General features: G+C 46.3%; 1 protein-coding gene across 5 annotated transcripts in view; it reads left to right on the top strand.

Annotated features, from left to right (window-relative positions):
* Positions 1 to 1,058: 1,058 nt before the first annotated feature.
* The window catches only part of LOC118282730 (nck-associated protein 5-like), a 60,591-nt gene continuing 43,475 nt past the window's right edge, over positions 1,059 to 18,174 (top strand). For 2 of the 5 annotated variants that reach the window (XM_035604067.2, XM_035604066.2), the window contains exons 1-2: positions 1,062 to 2,824; positions 15,634 to 15,762. In XM_035604067.2, the coding sequence (XP_035459960.2) occupies positions 15,734 to 15,762 (29 nt within the window). In that variant the 5' untranslated portion in view covers positions 1,062 to 2,824; positions 15,634 to 15,733. Of the gene's footprint in view, positions 2,825 to 15,633; positions 15,763 to 18,174 lie in introns of all 5 variants that reach the window. The other 3 variants (XM_035604069.2, XM_035604068.2, XM_035604063.2) reach the window with 3 other exon arrangements.

An 18,174-nucleotide genomic window follows, 5' to 3' on the forward strand; every position in this document is an offset into this window, starting at 1 on the left:
TGTGTGCGTGTGATTTCCTGTTTTGAGCAAATGGCCCACTTGTGTTTAGTGATGAGTCTTTCCCCGTCATCCTCCTGCAGCAGCCGCACCGTGCGTGACACCGTGTGAGTGTGGAACAGCTATTTTTATCACAAGTGATGGGCAGAATGTTCTAGAAATATCCAGGATGTCTCAGTTTGGGATTTTTATTTGTAATTTTCGTGGCTGTTTACCACAAAGAAACGTAATATCTCCGTGTCAACTCTATACACAGTGTGAGGACGACGATGCACAGGATTGACCGTTTGATGACATGGAGGCGCATTTGGCCAGAGGACAGGTCAGGAACGAACTGGGGCGAGATGATTCCACTCGTGCTTTACATGAGGCCAGTATAATGCATCACATAGCAGCACATTCATGGAGCAGGGACGTATGGATCTGAGTCATTAGGGTAATAATAACTTGGACTATATGGATGGAGCAGAGTCTATAAGTTACAGCCATGAAATGCATCATGTGATGATGTCTGATTGTGTTTCATATGTAAAGATATAACTGCTAAGCTGCTGCACTTAACACACAAACCAGGTAGTCACAACATGCACCGGTGTCTGAATGTTCTCTCCTCTCATTATTACGTTGTGTAATTTTTCACTTTCCTGAATTTTGACGTTACATAAGGTCGCCCCCCTTGAGGCAGAAGCAGTGTAATTTTCCAAAATGTGCGCACGCTTCTTTGGATAAGCCTTCTGACTGCGTTGTATTCATCCAGCTGAGGCTCTTAGTCACACAAGCTTCAATGCAGCTTCACTTCATGCATACATACATGACTCGCTCCCTTTCACACTCACACACACACACACACACACACACACACACACACACACCCTTTCTCCTCTCTGCTGTCTTCCTCTATTCTGTATCTAGACACACATGAATACAAATTACCTCTATGGATGGGGTGCACACACACACACACACACACACACACACACACACACACACACACACACACACACACACACACACACACACACACACACACACACACACACACACACACACACACACACACACACACACACACACACACACACACAGCCTGCCAGGCTTGGGAGCATCAAGGCCCAATCTAGGTCACAGCATAAGCCCAGAGGTATCCTGGTCTTGTCTACACACACACACACACACACACACACACACACACACACACACACACACTTGTATGCACGTTTTTAAAATTCACAAAGCGCGATCACATGTCTAGCATATAAAATCTATTTTAAGAATAAATCCAGTGAAATTCGTCTTTTCCCAAAAATCTCCTCCCTCTCCTTCCTCTCCTTCCTCTCCTTCCTCTCCCTCCCAAATGCCCTCGTTGTTTACGTGACCCCGTCTAATGGCTCTTATCCGGCACCATCACAAGGCCTCTACAGCGCGTCCCCGAATCAACATCCATTCAATACACACTTTCCCAATGAACCAAGATCCCTTTTATTATGTGTGTGTGTGTGTGTGTGTGTGTGTGTAATCTGCCTGAACTAAAGGCGTGCATCTTCCTGCGCGCTGCAGGTTATGTGCATCCTTGCAGCAGCGGCACCATAAGATCCCTTTGATATGACTGAGCCTGACAGCGTATCATCCGAGATGTGACCGTGCGGCATGGCACAGAAATAGAGGAGCTTATTTCTTTACATCAGTCTCCAGCCGTCTATAAATATTTCCAAAGCTCTCTGTTCTCTCTCTCCCCCACTCCTTTTCTGTCTTTCTTGCTGCTTTCTCTGTTATCCCCTCCCTCCCTTCCTCTTTTCTCCCCATCTCTCTCTGGCTGTCCATTTTTCCCCCCGATACACTCTGTGCCTCCCACATCTTCCCCCGTCGTGTAATGCAGAGAAATGCATCTCTTGTCTGTCTAGAAAGTGGGAACAACAACCCTCCTGTGCTGCATATCATTTCTGCGCCTGCAGGGTTTGTTTTTTCCTCCTCTGTCAGTCATGCAGGGCGGTTCAGTTAAATGACAGTGATTTTATCACATCACCTCCTCCCTCTCTTTCTCTGCTGTACTACTCCACAGATTCACACCAATCAAGTACCGGTGTGACGTTGATCACGGCCATTACACTCATCTCGGCTCAGACGTTTGAATGGACAATTGTCACGCAAAAGATTTCATCAGAAGCAGCGGCCATCCTCCCAAACCTATCGGTGTGGGAAGTGAGCGTGCCACCTATGAAGTCAGCAGTCCCCAACCCCCACCCTCAACACATGTTCAGCATCCTCTGGGCAGCACGGAGACACAGCTGAGAATTAGAGAGGGAGAGAGCACGGGAGAGAGAGCAGTGAAGTGGAAACATGGGTGAGCGTCAGAGAAAGACAGAAATAGAGCGATAAAGCAGTGAATTAGGCGGAGAGAGGAGGAGGAGGAGGAGGAGGAGGAGGAGGAATAGAGTCAGTCTTACAGCGAGGCGGCGAGGCATCGTGCAGACCAGATCGCTCTCTCGTAGACGAAAAGCTCTCATCGTGTGTGGATGTGAGAACCTCGTGGATTTGCTCCCATCGGGGTCTCGTGGAATTCACCGCATCCGGCTCCAGAACAGCTGCAGACGGAGGATGCGACAGCGGCTGGATGCTGGGATCCATGTGGGCCCGTGACGTCTGCACTCTCCTCTTCCCCTGTGAGAAGGGCTCCGGCCGCACGGACCCAGATTGTGGCGTCGTGGCTCTCGGCCGGTCTGCGACTGTGATGCGGACGAGACGTGCTCTGCACCTCGGCGGGGAACGCTCAGCCCGCTGCCCCTGCTGACATCTGTCTCCGTGGATACGCACACAAGCAACTGGCAGGGTGAGGATGCACTGCTCTGACCTGCACGCTCGAATGTCAAGCTGATGGCTTCTGAGTGTGTGTGTGTGTGTGTGTGTGTGAATACATTACAAACCACTACAGCAGTGTAGACCAGTTTCTGTGACGGCTCCTCCTCAGACACAACAACATGCAGGCTCCACAGAGCACCACGGCGTGGTGGCTGCTGCTGATGAACTGAATACCATATTGGATGCATACAAAATGCAGAATAGCTACATGTATAATAGATGACCTGGGAGATATCGTGGTGGGCAACAAGTTACCGTGCGTGCCTCCAAAGTAGCAAAGGAAAGTAGGCTAAGAAGACACAGGCCGGCAGAGGAAACCTGGATTAATAATGTAGTGAAGTCCTGATGGTTTCTGAAAAGCATTTGCCCTTAAGTCTGCTCAGAGGGAACAGTGGACATGGGGAGGGGGAGTCTGTTGGCCAGATCCTGAATGACCCAGGCCCAGTCCTCCTCGGTCAGGTCAGGTCAGGTCAGGTCAGTGTGATCTAATTCCTTCATTGCTAAGATACTTCACAGATCATCACGTCCTCTACCACGCAACAAAGTAGTGTGTGCGTCGCTCGACTGCAGGCCAGACACTTGAGGTCAGTGGGTTCATTTCATTCATTATTTACACACCTGTGATTACTATTTTTATTCATCACATTTGTATTTGGATTCTGATTGAGAAGCTTGGGATTTTTGATTCCACAGGGGTTATTCAAAAAGTTGACAAGTGCCACATTTGTCACTTTGACATTGAAACATTTTTCTGTAAAGATTTAATGTCGTACTTTTCATCCTCTTTCTTTGTTTTTACTGGTTCCCCTTCACGTCTAACACTTCAGTTAGTACTCACACCTGATGGTGGTATACAGGCACACTGTGTCCTAAACATCTTGAACCCAATATCAGATATGGTTTGCCATCTTAAAGATGGCGCTGCCGATGCCATGAATGTTCAAATCTTATTGCAGTAAGGCTGGCAGCAACACATTCCCAAATCTGGGTCAGTTTGCTTTCTGCTGTGTGGGAAGGCACGCCACGTGAATCCTGGGTGCAGGCCCCCCTGGAAACAGGCTCTTTCTCCGTGGCACGGATTCCACAAGATGTTGGAAACGCTTCTTTTGATAATCCATGTTGACGTGACATGCATCGCATCACCTCTGCAGATCTGTCAGCGGCACGTTGGTGCTGCCAGTCTCCTGCTCTGCCACGTCACAGAGGTGACCTGCAGGATTCACATCTGGCGACATCTTGAGACGACTTTAGCTTTGGTCAGGTCCACTAGGGGACGGGAGACTGTGACCATGAAGGGTCACCAACAATGCTCCAACAGGCTGTGGCATTTGAACCATGACTAATAAGTCTGTCGAGAAAACATTCCCCAAACCATGACACCACCACCACCACCGGGCCGTTGACGCGAGGCACGTTGGGTCAATCACAGCAGAAATCCAGATGCATCAGACCAGACAGTGTGTTTCCAGTGTTGGTGAGTGTGTGTCCACTGAGGTTCAGACTTCTGATCTGGGCCGACAGGAGTGAAACCCAAAGTGGTCGTCTGTACCTCATCCACCTCAAGGCTGGACGTGTTGTGCGGCTCACCACTGTGTCATCTCCAACATTCTCTGAACGTGTGAAGCTCCTGACCTGTGTCCACGTGAACACGTAGGGTGCTCCTTGTACACTGCTCTTTGAGCGTAGACATCAGTTATGTCGTGGCAAACATGGCTCCACTGAAGAGTGAATGTCACGCGTCGCCTGGAATGACCCAAAGACCGTCGCGTGAAATGTCCAGGGATTAAAAAAGATAGTCAATTTAAAGTGATTGGACTACAATCACCAAAAGTGTCTCGTGCTGTGATGTCCCGCGAGCCGCGAGCTTGGCCGCAGTACGTTTCTGAATGTGTGGAGTGATAGTGACAGTTGGTGACCATCGTACCAGACTGGTTAACCCAGCGCTTGTGCAGCGCTGCAGCTTCTTAGATCAACAGAAAACCACAGCAGGGAAGGTTATCAGCAGATGCGGCCGGATAGAGACGGAGCATGTGACAGCTGTGAAACGGTAAAAAAAGAAAAGTGAACAACTAGGCCCCATCCCTCGTGGCTACAACATTACCACTCAGTCTCTGACCCATCACACAAGTGTAGCTGCTGATAGGACAATCAGTTTGGAAATTTTGAATGTGGGTGTTTTCATTTTCCTCGTCGTGCCTCGCAGGTTAATGCTGTGACCTACAATATCCTAACATGTAACCCCACTCATCTCCTCACCACGCCACAGTACCTTAGAGTCAATACTTCATCAGCAGAAGAAAAGTAATATTGAAGAAACATGGTTAACCTGACCTCGATAGAGGAGAAGCCTTTATGTAAACAGGAGTGAATGTACAGTAGCTCACGGCAAGCGGGATAACCATCGTCTGTTGTTGCATATATTTCATGTTTGGTGCACTGAAGCACACCGTCTCACGCTTCGGACCGGGAGACTGGATGAGGGCATTGTGCGGCCGAATGAATGGGGTCAGTGGTAGCCTAAAGGTTAAAGAAAGGTTTCGACAGGGAGGGCCGTCGCCGGAGTCTCCACGTTGGTCAGGAACACATGGGTCCATGTTCTCATTCACAAGCCTTTGCAGAGAAGCGTCTAAAGCTGCACGGATCAATAGTTTTGAAATGAACACAGAATCATGTTGATGGAGGTTTATTAGCCTTTATCAGCCCATTGCTTTGTGTAGCTTAATAATAAAGCTGGAATCTATCAAAGATTAACACCCAGAGGTTTTTCTTAAATATTGGTGGGGACCAAACAAGAGCTTGAAGGAGAGAAGATTCAGGTATTTAGGTTTTTGTAATATCTTTGCATACTACATTTACCGAGGGTTGTGATGCTGTCACATACTACTATAGTTTAAAGTACACTATGAGGACCCGCACAGATGAATTTACTCTAATACCATACATATTAATATAGAAAATAGGCCGAGGTCAAATTGAAATGTTCAGTAAAGTGGAGCTGGAAAAGAGAGCGTGTTTTGGCTGCTTCGCTGAATCATCCCCTGAATAAATAAAAGTTCAAATTAAAAACCAAATCTGCAATAAATAGCTCTTCATCAAAGATTCGACTCAACTGCTCAACGACAGTTTGCTGCAGAATCAGATCAGAGCGGGGAACGACAGAATGGTCACAGCGTTACAGAGAGTCAGAGGCTTTGCAACATCAAGGATGCGTAAAGAAGAAATTGCTTTGTGCTAAAAATATCTCAGCCAGGGACTATTTATGGAATAAAAGCGGAGAAGGATGCATAATATTTGCATGTTCATCAGATCAATTAAAAACCTCTCAAACGATGTCCTGACTCTGATGGTTCCTGAGTAACAGAGGAAACCGTTTCTTCTGGACGCTTCAGTTACAAGCAGCATTTATGTAATGTCACATATGAGTTTTATATTCTCAAGCTTTAGAGAGCATGAACACACGGAGCCATCCTCACACTGTCACTCCACGGTGCTGGTGTGTCAGCTGATCGCAGCTAAAATGTACTGTAATGATAAAGGGACTGCTAACATGTTAAACCACGATAGTGAACCATAAACTGGAGCCCGACCGGATTATGGATATGGATTTTTGGGGGCCGATATCGATATTTGGTGGTACACGATTCCCAATCAGCCGATATATATATATATATATATTTTTTTTTAATCTGTCAATGATTCCTAAGATGTCATTATCAAACCTTTATGTCAAAGAAATTAAATTGAGCCTTGATGTTTTAGTCTCACCATAAACTTTATCATACATAATTATAAATTGAAAATAAAAATGCAACCGAATACATAGAACTTATAACAAACATTTATTTTACATAAATTATAAACATAAATGCACGTTAAAAGGCTCTCACCAATTGGCCGAGAATATTGGTCAGGCTCTTAACATAAAGTGTACGTAGGGACCGTGGGACATATAAACCTGCTAAAGATCAACATACTGCCAGTGTACTGACATCACCATGTAAATCAAAATCACACTGTACGTCCACACAGACAGTAGGTTCCCCTGGTCTGGATGCATGGATGTCTTAACTGCTAAACATGGATACAGAGATAGAAGCACACTTTGTGTCAATGACAATGACTAATCAGAATTACAAATTTACTGGCCAAGTGTGCAGTTCAGAAAGACATAAAGGAAGGAAATATAAATATAAAATATGTTTCATGGTTCAACCTCGTGGCTCTCAGACTGCTCTAATGGGATTAATAACCATAATCAGCAGAAGCTTTGTAATACAGAGTTGTGTTCAACTGTGTGGGTTCCGAGCCTGAGCTTGATATCTGAGCTTGTCCCCTTTCAAATCCACATGTCCTGCATCCCTCCTCCCGCGGTGTGTGTGCGCTGCCCGGTGCAGTCACAGGACCGGCCCGCCGCTCTATCAGCAGGATGTGATTTGTGGGAGAAGTATGTATTCATTAAATACCCAGGGGGTAAAATGTCAGCGAGGGCCCCGTCCTAATTCATTCCTACATCAATGCCGGAGGCTCAGCTGCCGCCTTGATTACACCAATTTGCCCTCCCTCGCTCCCTCCCTCCCTCCCTCCCTCCTTCTCTCCCTCCCTCGCTCCCTCTCTCCCTCCTTCTCTCCCTCCCTCGCTCCCTTCCTCCCTCCCTCCCTCCCTCGCTTCTCCCTCCCTCTCTCCCTCCCTCCCTCCCTCTCTCCCTCCCTCGCTCCCTCCCTCCCTCCCTTCTCCCTCCCTCCCTCCCTCTCTCCCTCCTTCTCTCCCTCCCTCGCTCCCTTCCTCCCTCCCTCTCTCCCTCCCTCCCTCTCTCCCTCCCTCCCTCCCTCCCTCTCTCCCTCCTTCTCTCCCTCCCTCGCTCCCTTCCTCCCTCCCTCGCTCCCTTCCTCCCTCCCTCCCTCCCTCGCTTCTCCCTCCCTCTCTCCCTCCCTTCTCCCTCCCTCCCTCGCTCCCTCTCTCCCTCTCTCCCTCCCTCGCTCCCTTCCTCCCTCCCTCGCTCCCTCGCTCCCTCTCTCCCTCCCTCCCTCCCTCCCTCTCTCCCTCTCTCCCTCCCTCCCTCCCTCCTCCCTTCCTCCCTCTCTCCCTCCCTCCCTCCCTCCTCCCTTCCTCCCTCCCTCCCTCCCTCCTCCCTTCCTCCCTCCCTCCCTCCTCCCTCCTCTCTCCCTCTCTCCCTCTCTCCCTCCCTCTCTCCCTCCCTCCCTCCCTCCCTCCCTCTCTCCCTCCTTCTCTCCCTCCCTCGCTCCCTTCCTCCCTCCCTCCCTCGCTTCTCCCTCCCTCTCTCCCTCCCTCGCTCCCTCCCTCCCTCCCTTCTCCCTCCCTCTCTCCCTCCTTCTCTCCCTCCCTCGCTCCCTTCCTCCCTCCCTCTCTCCCTCGCTCCCTCTCTCCCTCCCTCCCTCCCTCCCTCTCTCCCTCCTTCTCTCCCTCCCTCGCTCCCTTGCTCCCTTCCTCCCTCCCTCCCTCCCTCGCTTCTCCCTCCCTCTCTCCCTCCCTCGCTCCCTCCCTCCCTCCCTTCTCCCTCCCTCCCTCGCTCCTTCTCTCCCTCTCTCCCTCCCTCGCTCCCTTCCTCCCTCCCTCGCTCCCTCTCTCCCTCCCTCCCTCCCTCCCTCCCTCTCTCCCTCTCTCCCTCCCTCCCTCCCTCCTCCCTTCCTCCCTCTCTCCCTCCCTCCCTCCCTCCTCCCTTCCTCCCTCCCTCCCTCCCTCCTCCCTTCCTCCCTCCCTCCCTCCTCCCTCCTCTCTCCCTCTCTCCCTCTCTCCCTCTCTCCCTCCTCTCTCCCTCCCTCTCTCCCTCCCTCCCTCTCTCCCTCCCTCCTCCCTCTCTCCCTCTCTCCCTCCCTCCCTCCTCCCTCCTCCCTCCCTCTCTCCCTCCCTCCCTCCCTCCTCCCTCCTCCCTCCCTCTCTCCCTCCCTCCCTCCCTCGCTCCCTCTCTCCCTCCCTCCCTCCTCCCTCCTCCCTCCCTCTCTCCCTCTCTCCCTCCCTCCTCCCTCCTCCCTCCTCCCTCCCTCTCTCCCTCTCTCCCTCCCTCCTCCCTCCCTCCTCCCTCCCTCCTCCCTCTCTCCCTCCCTCCCTCCTCCCTCCTCCCTCCCTCCCTCCCTCCCTCCCTCGCTCCCTCCTCCCTCCCTCCCTCCCTCCCTCGCTCCCTCTCTCCCTCCCTCCTCCCTCCCTCCTCCCTCCCTCCTCCCTCTCTCCCTCCCTCCTCCCTCCTCCCTCCCTCCCTCCCTCCCTCCCTCCTCCCTCCTCCCTCCCTCCCTCCCTCCCTCCCTCCTCCCTCCCTCTCTCCCTCTCTCCCTCTCTCCCTCCCTCCCTCCCTCCTCCCTCCTCCCTCCCTCCCTCCCACCCACCCAAGTGGAAGACGTGTAATTACCCTATTTACACAGGAGTGCTTTCCTCGCTGCGGTCCCCAAGTAAACACACCGGCTCTGTTTTTCTTCTGTGATTGTCTCGGAGGCACGTATGCAGAGAAACATTTACAGATCTTATGGCACATTGATATTATGTGAGGTTAGAGGCTCTCGTATGGACTCAAACCTGTCATCTGACTTCTTTTCTTTAGCCTGTAGACATCCGAACAAAACCAGACCTGTAATTGACTGGAAGGTTCCTCTCAATGCTCAGAATAAAGAGAACTCTCACCTTAGTTGTAGTTTCACAGCAGCTATAGTTGATGTTTCACGTGGCAGCGTGTGAAGGGATCTCTGATGGGGACGAAGCTACAGAGAATAATCTCAGCTCCATATGTCGGGTCAGCGCTGCTCTTTTCAGCTGTTTGCAGAGAAAAGGACAATGTGCTGCTCGATGCCTAACATGTGGTTCACATTCTGCTTCCGCACTCTGTGGGTTCAATACCTTTTCTTCATTTCCTTTTTCTTGTGTTCATTTGTTGGCGTTATCTCGAGTTGCAGTACGTTGATCCGCTTGCAATGATGGTTTTGTCGCTTTGTCAATTCAACTCAATTTTAATTGTATAGTGCCAAATCATGCCATAGATTATCTGAAGACTCTTGACATAGTGAGCTGGATACCTCACAATATCACAGAGAAACACAACAGACACAATGAGCAGCTCTGGAGCTGGAGGAGATTTGAGAAACTTCCCTTTTCTTCCACTTTGGACGAATACTCATCTACTGTACATTTCAGGGGAATCAAACCTTTTACTTATATGCTTACATTTGACTACTACATGCATTGATGCACATGGAACTGTGCGTGTGTGTGCGTGTGTGTGTGTGTGTGTGTGCATTTGTGTGTGTGTGTTCGTGTGTGTGTGTGTGTGCATGTGTGTGTGTGTGTGTGTTCGTGTGTGTGTGAGTGCATGTGTGTGTGTTCATGTGTGTGTGTGTGTGTGTGCATTTGTGTGTGTGTGTGTGTGAGTGTGTGTTCATGTGTGTGTGTGTGTGTGTGTGTGTGTGTGTGTGTGTGTGTGTGTGTGCGCGCGTCTGTTCATGTGTGTGTGTGTGTTTGTGTGTGTGTGTGTGTGTTCATGTGTGGGTCTGTGTGTGTGTGTGTGTGTGTGTGTGTGTGTGAATTGAAATACGTGACTTTTGGACTGTGGTTTTGTTTTTCGGCCACACTTTGTGTTACTGCCTAAACCCTTTACATTTTTTTCCATAGTCTTGATTTCACTCCTATAGAGACTCATGAATGAGTGGATGAAGCCTACTAGTGTGTTCATGTAGTGAAAACAGAACTGACCTGTGTTGGTAGTTGTTACATTCGTACAGTGATCCGATTGTCCGAACAACAGTGTCACTGTGTGGCTGAAGGATGTTACATCAGCTCATAATGAAGTGCTGTACTGTAGTCTGTTGTGTTATATGTGTGGTGTAAATGTCTCTCATCTCTATACATCCCCAGGGAAACCTAGAAAGGGCTGATCTATAGAAACGGCATCGCCACGGGTACATATGGAGAGGTAGCAGATACATGTCCTCCAACATTCTGTGCAGTTACTTCAGAGGGAAGAAAGATCACACAGGATTTCACACTTTTAGATGAACCGAGCCTAACACATCTAATCAAAGGCCTTGATTCCAAACCTTCTGAGGAGGAGAAATAAGATTCCTTTAACAAATTAGACACACTTTTTTACACTGGATCATTGTTTAACACGTACTGTATGTTGCAGGGACGTGCGCATGCATTTGGAGGCGCTGTTGCTCTAACCTGGAGGCCTTTTGGTAGGGCCTCATCTTAAATAGAATTATTAGAATCAGAATGAAGTAACTTCATACAGTAAACTGTACTTTTTTCCAGCTAAAAAACGCACTAAGACAACTGATACACTCTGACTTCTACTAGACTGTGGCAATGATTCTGATTGAGATAGCTTTTGTTATGATTTGGCACCATAAAAAATATTAATGTTTATATACAGTGTTTCCCGTATGATTTTGAGAGGCTATGGGGGGTGGACGTCAGACCCCTCCAGGGGGGTCTGAGGATATGCCGCCCCCCCTCCCGTGAGAACATTTTGTACATTTAAAAGTTGAATCCATCAATTTGGTGAAATTTCATAGCAATTTCGGAGGCTAGATCTGTGAAGGACGTTGTGCTCTTGTAAACAATCTTGAGCTGTAACTTTATAACCTGTATACTGTATGTGTGTTGTACGGACTCTGACCCCCACATACAACTACAAAAAAGGGGGGAAAGTAGCTTCTTTTGAAAATATCATTCTTTGCATAAAGATAATAACAGTGTTGAACAATTAACTAAAATGAACAATTCTGTGTGGAGTTTGCATGTTCTCCCCGTGTATGCGTGGGTTCTCTCCAGGTTCTCCAGCTTCCTCCCACAGTCCAAACACATGCAGAATGGGGTTAGGTTCATTGGAGACTCTAAATTGACCGTAGGTGTGAATGTGAGAGTGAATGGTTGTTTGTCTCTGTATGTGGCCCTGTGATAGGCTGGTGACCTGTCCAGGGTGAACCCCGCCTCTCGCCCAATGTCAGCTGGGATTGGCTCCATAATCCTGCAGTCAGTCAGTCAGTCATATCTGGAGAACTGTTCATCTTATCAGCCTATGTTGTATGAGGAGTTATTTGTAAAGAGAATGTAATATAAGTCAGTTGAAGGTGCCATGTAACTCAGCTGAATAAGCAGACACTCTCCTCCACTTCTCTAGGCCTCATTTCATTTTTGGCCTGATGGAGACAGTCAAATGAGCAGACATGCACATGAAAATGGATGAAGAGCTCCATCTGCTGGTGATATATGCAGAAACACATGAGGGGGGCGAGGAGTATGAAGCAGGATGTGTGGTCATCGAGGTAACTTCAGGTTTAACTCAGGGTCATGAAGATGGTTCACTACTTACCGGGGTCAATCACCATGGTAACGTGAGCTGCACCTCCGACCTGCTCCGGAGTGGGTTAAGATCACAACGTGTCAAAGGTCAGATCGAAACCGGAAGAATCCTGACAGGGACAAAAGAAAAAGTGAAGAGCAGTAGAGTGGAACGGTTTCACTGTCCCCCAGTTTCCATGTGTCTTTTTAATAAACAGAACTAAATGAATACATCCCAACTGTTATGATTCTGACAGTGTTGACGCATTGACTCTTATTCACTGCAGCTCGGAGGAAGTGTGACGATAATTGGAAATAGAACCTAAACCATCTGATGCCTTTTTATCATCACACTGTCAAATATTTCCCATGATCATAGGTGAACATATAAGACAGACTGACCTCATCGGAAAATTAACCACTTCTCTGATCATCATCAGACAAAAGAGCCAAACTGCTTATCAAGTGAATTCCTGTTCACAGTATATCCTGAGGCTGACTTTAGATATCAAAACGTACTTAAAATACCGGGTAACTTTATGAATGTCCAGGTGGAGCAACTCTCAGAAAAGGCTCTTTTTTTTGTCACAGCAGACACGTCGACTTGCCGTTGTAGGAAAAGCCCAGGTTTTAGCTGGTGTATAGCATCAGTGCTGGTTCTGTGCAGTCCGAGTGTCCCAGGGAGGCCGAGTGGCAGCACCCTCAAAGTCCTTCATTTCACTTGTGATTGTCCTGATGTAACAAGTCAGAACGTGTGAACTGTGAAACATGTCTGTTCAGCTCTAGAAGCTGTTTTTGCCTATTTGATAAATGTTCATGTCTATTGATTCTTACCTTTGGGGGTAATATCTTCATGGTGCAATGCACAGTTGCTTTGGACAGAAGCTAAATGGATGTAATGTAAGTCAGGTTACCCTCTCATTTCATTTGATCTAAGTGTGTCATTTATACAGCACAAACCGCTTCACTATGGAGATCAAACAAAGACATCCATCCTCACAGAAAGCATAATACATAAAACTGAAGGATTTACAGAAAGCCAAGCCTACATTTTAGCTGCTTTCTGAAGGAGTCCACAGAGTTCCAACGTTTAGGAGTCACAAGCTCAACACCTCCCCTCACCCCCCTCCTCTCTCCTCCTTAAACCCTGATTCTAGGAGCATGAATATCACTCAGTGAAGCGTGTACCTCAAATCGAATCTAACGGCACCAAATCGAACACACACACACACACTCATAAATATCCGTCCCCTAATTTTGGGGGGATCAAGATCCATGAATTATTCCCTGGGAAAACTGAAAATTTGTCTGTATCCATCCCAACATTTAATGGCAATGTTAAAGAAAGTGATGATTAAATTGAAATTTTCAGATTTATGGTCTGACTGTGGTAGTGATCTGCTTGCACCACTAGAGGGCAGTGCTGACACATTTTACATCCCAGCCAGGCCTTTTAAACTTTGATTTTATATTAATAGTGTTAACAATACAACACTCTGAAGGCCTGGGTAACCAGTCCGACTATACCTGCTCATTTTGTTCTACTGAGTCTACGTGTTTGATTTCATGGGTTTGTCCTTGACTTTGTATCTATTGAATGAAAAACCTTTTTTCAGCTGAGCGTAGACCTGCTCCTTCTGGGCTGAAGGACGGACAGAAGATGTGATACATTCTCTCAATGAACATAGATGGGAAGTCATTTTGAATAATTGTCCCTGACATGAAGGGTGGTTCAGGGTGATCACTTTGTCCATCACTTGCACAAAATTGCTTTTCTCTTGACATCAATTTGTAACAGCAAACAGTTCTCAGATCAGGACTGATGATCCAAACCAAACCAAACATTATGTGACCGTCAATCCAATGACCTTCTGTAGTGACCCTGAACACAAAGCAAGTGGAAATGTGTGTGTGTGTGTGTGTGTGTGTGTGTGTCTCGCCTCCTGCTCACTCGACTGAAAAATAATGAGCACGTCAGTCACTTCATCAACTTATAATTAATGTCTATTGGGAACGTGAGCTTGTGTGACTTTGTGGGCAGAGTTTAAAACTTGATCAGGTTTGACTCAATCTCGGGACGTTGAATGCGCCTACGGCCTATTTGTTGCACGATATATTGTCCCAGAAATTATTGCGATAAACAATATTATCATCATTTTGGACCATTTTTTGATGCTGAACCATGTGAGCGTGCAGTTCAGGCCTATTGGTCATTGAGCGTGGAACTCTTACATGATCTGTGTCGCTGCTGAGAGAAATGTGATCCAAAGTTCAGATTTGTGTTTAGGCCTCAGACAAATCCAGCAATTTGAAGACACGGTGCCTTTAGACAAATATTAAGATATCCATATTATTGACCAAAACACAGATTTATTAATCATACGATGAGATCAGAGGAGAGGACAGGAGCAGTGAGACTTACTGGACTGTTGTTGACATCATTATTATGTCAACACACACATGTGGACATCATTATTGCTGTAATTGAGGTCAATAAAAATGATTGAGTTCATATTCATGTATTGTATGATAAGTCGATCACGTAATTATTGTTACAACCCGAGATGTGCTTTAACCAAGCGCAGTTGCAAGTTCTAAAATGAAAAGAGGAGAAAACATCCTGTGGAGTTGTGGTTTGACTTGGTAGTGTGTTTATCATGTATTTCACTCCATTTCTGATGCCACATTCCACAATCTGCCCTGTTCTTGTTTCATTTCGTCCAGCTGCTTGCAGGATACTGAAAGATGACCAATGTGGTGATACCAATCAAAATAATAACTCAAATTACAATTCCATGTAGCTGCTTCAGTGTCAGGGTTCTGGTATTTCTCATGCTGGGACAACAGAGCTTTGTCACAGCAGCAATGTTGGCGTGTCGTAGCAGGATAGGCACATGATAACGTCATGATCACATTATCAATGACCACATTCCATTGAGGTGAGCTAGTTCCAGGTCCTCACTGGTGTGGCTCTCCCAATGGCAGAACTGAGCCACCCAGCATGTCGTTCGTGATACTTCTGCTGCGATGTCAAGACGTCCGACTTGAGACGGGTCAGTGGCGAGGGAGAGTACAAGCTGATGTAGGTTCATTAACCGTCTGACACAGAGGATTGACATCATGTCCATTGTTCTGAACATTGGTCTGACTTTGCTGTAAATCTCCTCTTCAATTAGAAAATCTGGAATTTGTAACAGGCAGGCAGGCCATTGTTTGTTCAGCACCTTGTTTTCCTGTGCTGCTGCACGGTGGAGCAGAAGTCAGTGAGTGTGTCACAGGAAGTCAAACAGCTTTCTACAAGACAGGAAAACTGACTGACACTTCAGCTGGACACTCTGACACTAAAGGGGAAAAAAGCTTTCCTTAATGAAAATCCCCATTAAGTCAAGGGGGGGTGCAGGGTTGAACAGATGCACTGTACGTTTGAAAACTTCCGGGGGATTATGATATGCAAGATTAACGACGAGCTAACTGTTTCCTCCTCTCCCCCTGCAGCTACGCCGCAGAGACCGAGCCAGGACAATAATAGGAACCCCAGCTGGAGAGCGGACAACATCTGGGCGTGGAGCGAAGGGAGAGGGGGACGTCTCAGCAGATGGTGACACTGCAGCAGCACTTCTCCAGGTACATGAAGCACCTTCACCACACCAGGCTTTACTACCGACCGCAGTTTTTTTAAGGGCCGATACCCGAACAGTTATTTGAGAACTTAAATGGAGTTCCCCCTCCGTAGATTTTACACAGTGAAGTCCATTTTCAGGTCTGGAGAGCTCTGATGAATTCAGCACCAGAGCTCTGCAGCCCACTCCTCACCTCTGCTCCAGGCTCGCAGGCTTTATTAGCCACTACTGTACAGTCAATGCAAATGTCTGACCAAACCATTGCCAGTCGAGTTGCATTGTGGGTAAGCCAAGGAAGAATCTATGGACACGTCTCGTTCTGCTGCATTAAATTCTTGGTTGATTTCCCCTTTAATTGGAATTATTATTGATCGATTAATATTTAATTTGTAAATTCTTCCATTCAAATATCAAATAATGAATTACTTCGCAATTTATTATATTTATTTATGAATTAACCAATTAATTTGTAAAAATCTGTATTAATGCTTATTTTTACTGTACAATTAATTAATAAACTAATGTGATGCTTTATTACTATTCTATCTAGCGAGTCCAATATATTACATTTTGAAAAAAAACGTGTCAGTTCTGTCTTGTGACAATGTTATACAGTGATGTATATATCCCTACCTTAGTTTGGTGTTTTCCAATTTCCACAGGTTAGGACGAGGTTAACTTAAATGCCTATCATTTGATCAATATTTCAATACAAGCAATATCCTTCCTGTTTTTGGAAATGAAAATAGCTAATGACACTGTCTACCACGCTGTAGACACAACTAACTGGTGCCACTAATGCCCAAAGTGACCTTGGAAAACCCTTTGTGAATATATATTGAGCACTGCATACATAGTTTGCACACACATGGGTTTATTATAACCACAGAAAGTTGTTATAGCAGATGTCCTACACTGTTTCCTGTGCACATTTGATAAACTATCTATGTAGAGAAAATGGAACTATTGCAAGTTGAAGTTACTCTACAGAACAAAGTAGAAAGAAAAGGTTGACATCTCAAACTAGACTGAAACTTTGAGTATTTGGGCTGAAGAGAAGAAATGTTCCTGTGTCTCAGTCAGCAACATTGGAATCTCATTCATAAGTTTACATTTACTACTAGCTGATGTATGTCTAGTCTTGTGTCTAGACATTTTTTGCCTAGTTTTTAGTGCATATGTCCAGTGATGTACATTCACATTATTATTGTTGTTAAGTTTTTAACATGTGCAACACTGTCGCTCACCACGTTTTCCCTCCGTCACATCCCCTCCCACCTTAAATGGTAGATAAACAAGACCCAACTTTCACCAGCAAATATAATGCAAATCATACATTCATTCAAAACATCTAATGTGATAAACTGCTGCGTTTCTGTGGTCACATCCAACACCCACTGTATACGTAGGAAAAACATCTACTCAGCTTTATATGACACTTAAAGGTGTCTACCTTCCACAGTGAGCGACCACTACCGTGACCCCACTTATTGATCGCCCCTCCCAAGATGTGATAAAGGGAAATAATAACCAAGCGTTCTGTCCAGCCAACTGTTACGCTGCAGACGGCCCCTCGTGACCCGGCTGCGAGGCCATCTGCATACGCTCAGCGAAGTTTGAGATTAGCCCCCAGTGATGAAATGAGATATTACATCTTCTTCTCTCTCATTGCTAGTTAGCAGAGGGCGATGTGTCAGTCATCTGTACAGGACACCTTTGGCCTATAGCCTTTTTCTTTTTTTTGAAAAGCCGGTCAATAGCATTGTGAATGGGTGAATGTGACTTGTACTGTAAAGAGCTTTGAGTCGTCGATGAGACTAGAAAAGGGTTATATAAATACAGTCCATTTACTGTACCATTTCCTTAAATTGGAAAATAGTGGTTTAGTTTTCCACTAAATTTCATGTTTTGTTTAAATCATATCCTCTCATTATTTATTTTAGCTCCATCTAATCTTGTTGCATGTCTCTTAAGCAAACCCTGACTCCAATTGTTCTAATGAAATACTTATTAGAACAATAATATAACAATTGCTGGGAGATGACTTTACGGATCTTAATTTGGTGTTGGTGAATTTTTCTGGTGACTCTTTTCTGTTCCATAATTTATTTACAGTTATTACACGTGAAGAAATCTGGGTAGTTTCAATTTGACGCTGCATTGGGAAATTACTGCTTTATTAAGTCTTAACCTTAGAGTGTTTTGTTAATGCTATTTATGTATTTTGGCTTTTTAAAAATTACATGAAATTATTTTTTTACGAGTTTAAAATGTTCATTTTTTTTTCTCCTCCACGAGTCGAAACATAAAGTAGTAAATCAAAATGTGAAGAAGTTCTTTTTTAGTTACCTTGAGGAACTACCAATTGTAATTGAATTAAGATGTGACTGCATAAATAAAAGTTTTGTTTCAATAT

The sequence above is a fragment of the Scophthalmus maximus genome, chromosome 14, assembly GCF_022379125.1.
Source record: "Scophthalmus maximus strain ysfricsl-2021 chromosome 14, ASM2237912v1, whole genome shotgun sequence".
Lineage (NCBI taxonomy): Eukaryota > Metazoa > Chordata > Actinopteri > Pleuronectiformes > Scophthalmidae > Scophthalmus > Scophthalmus maximus.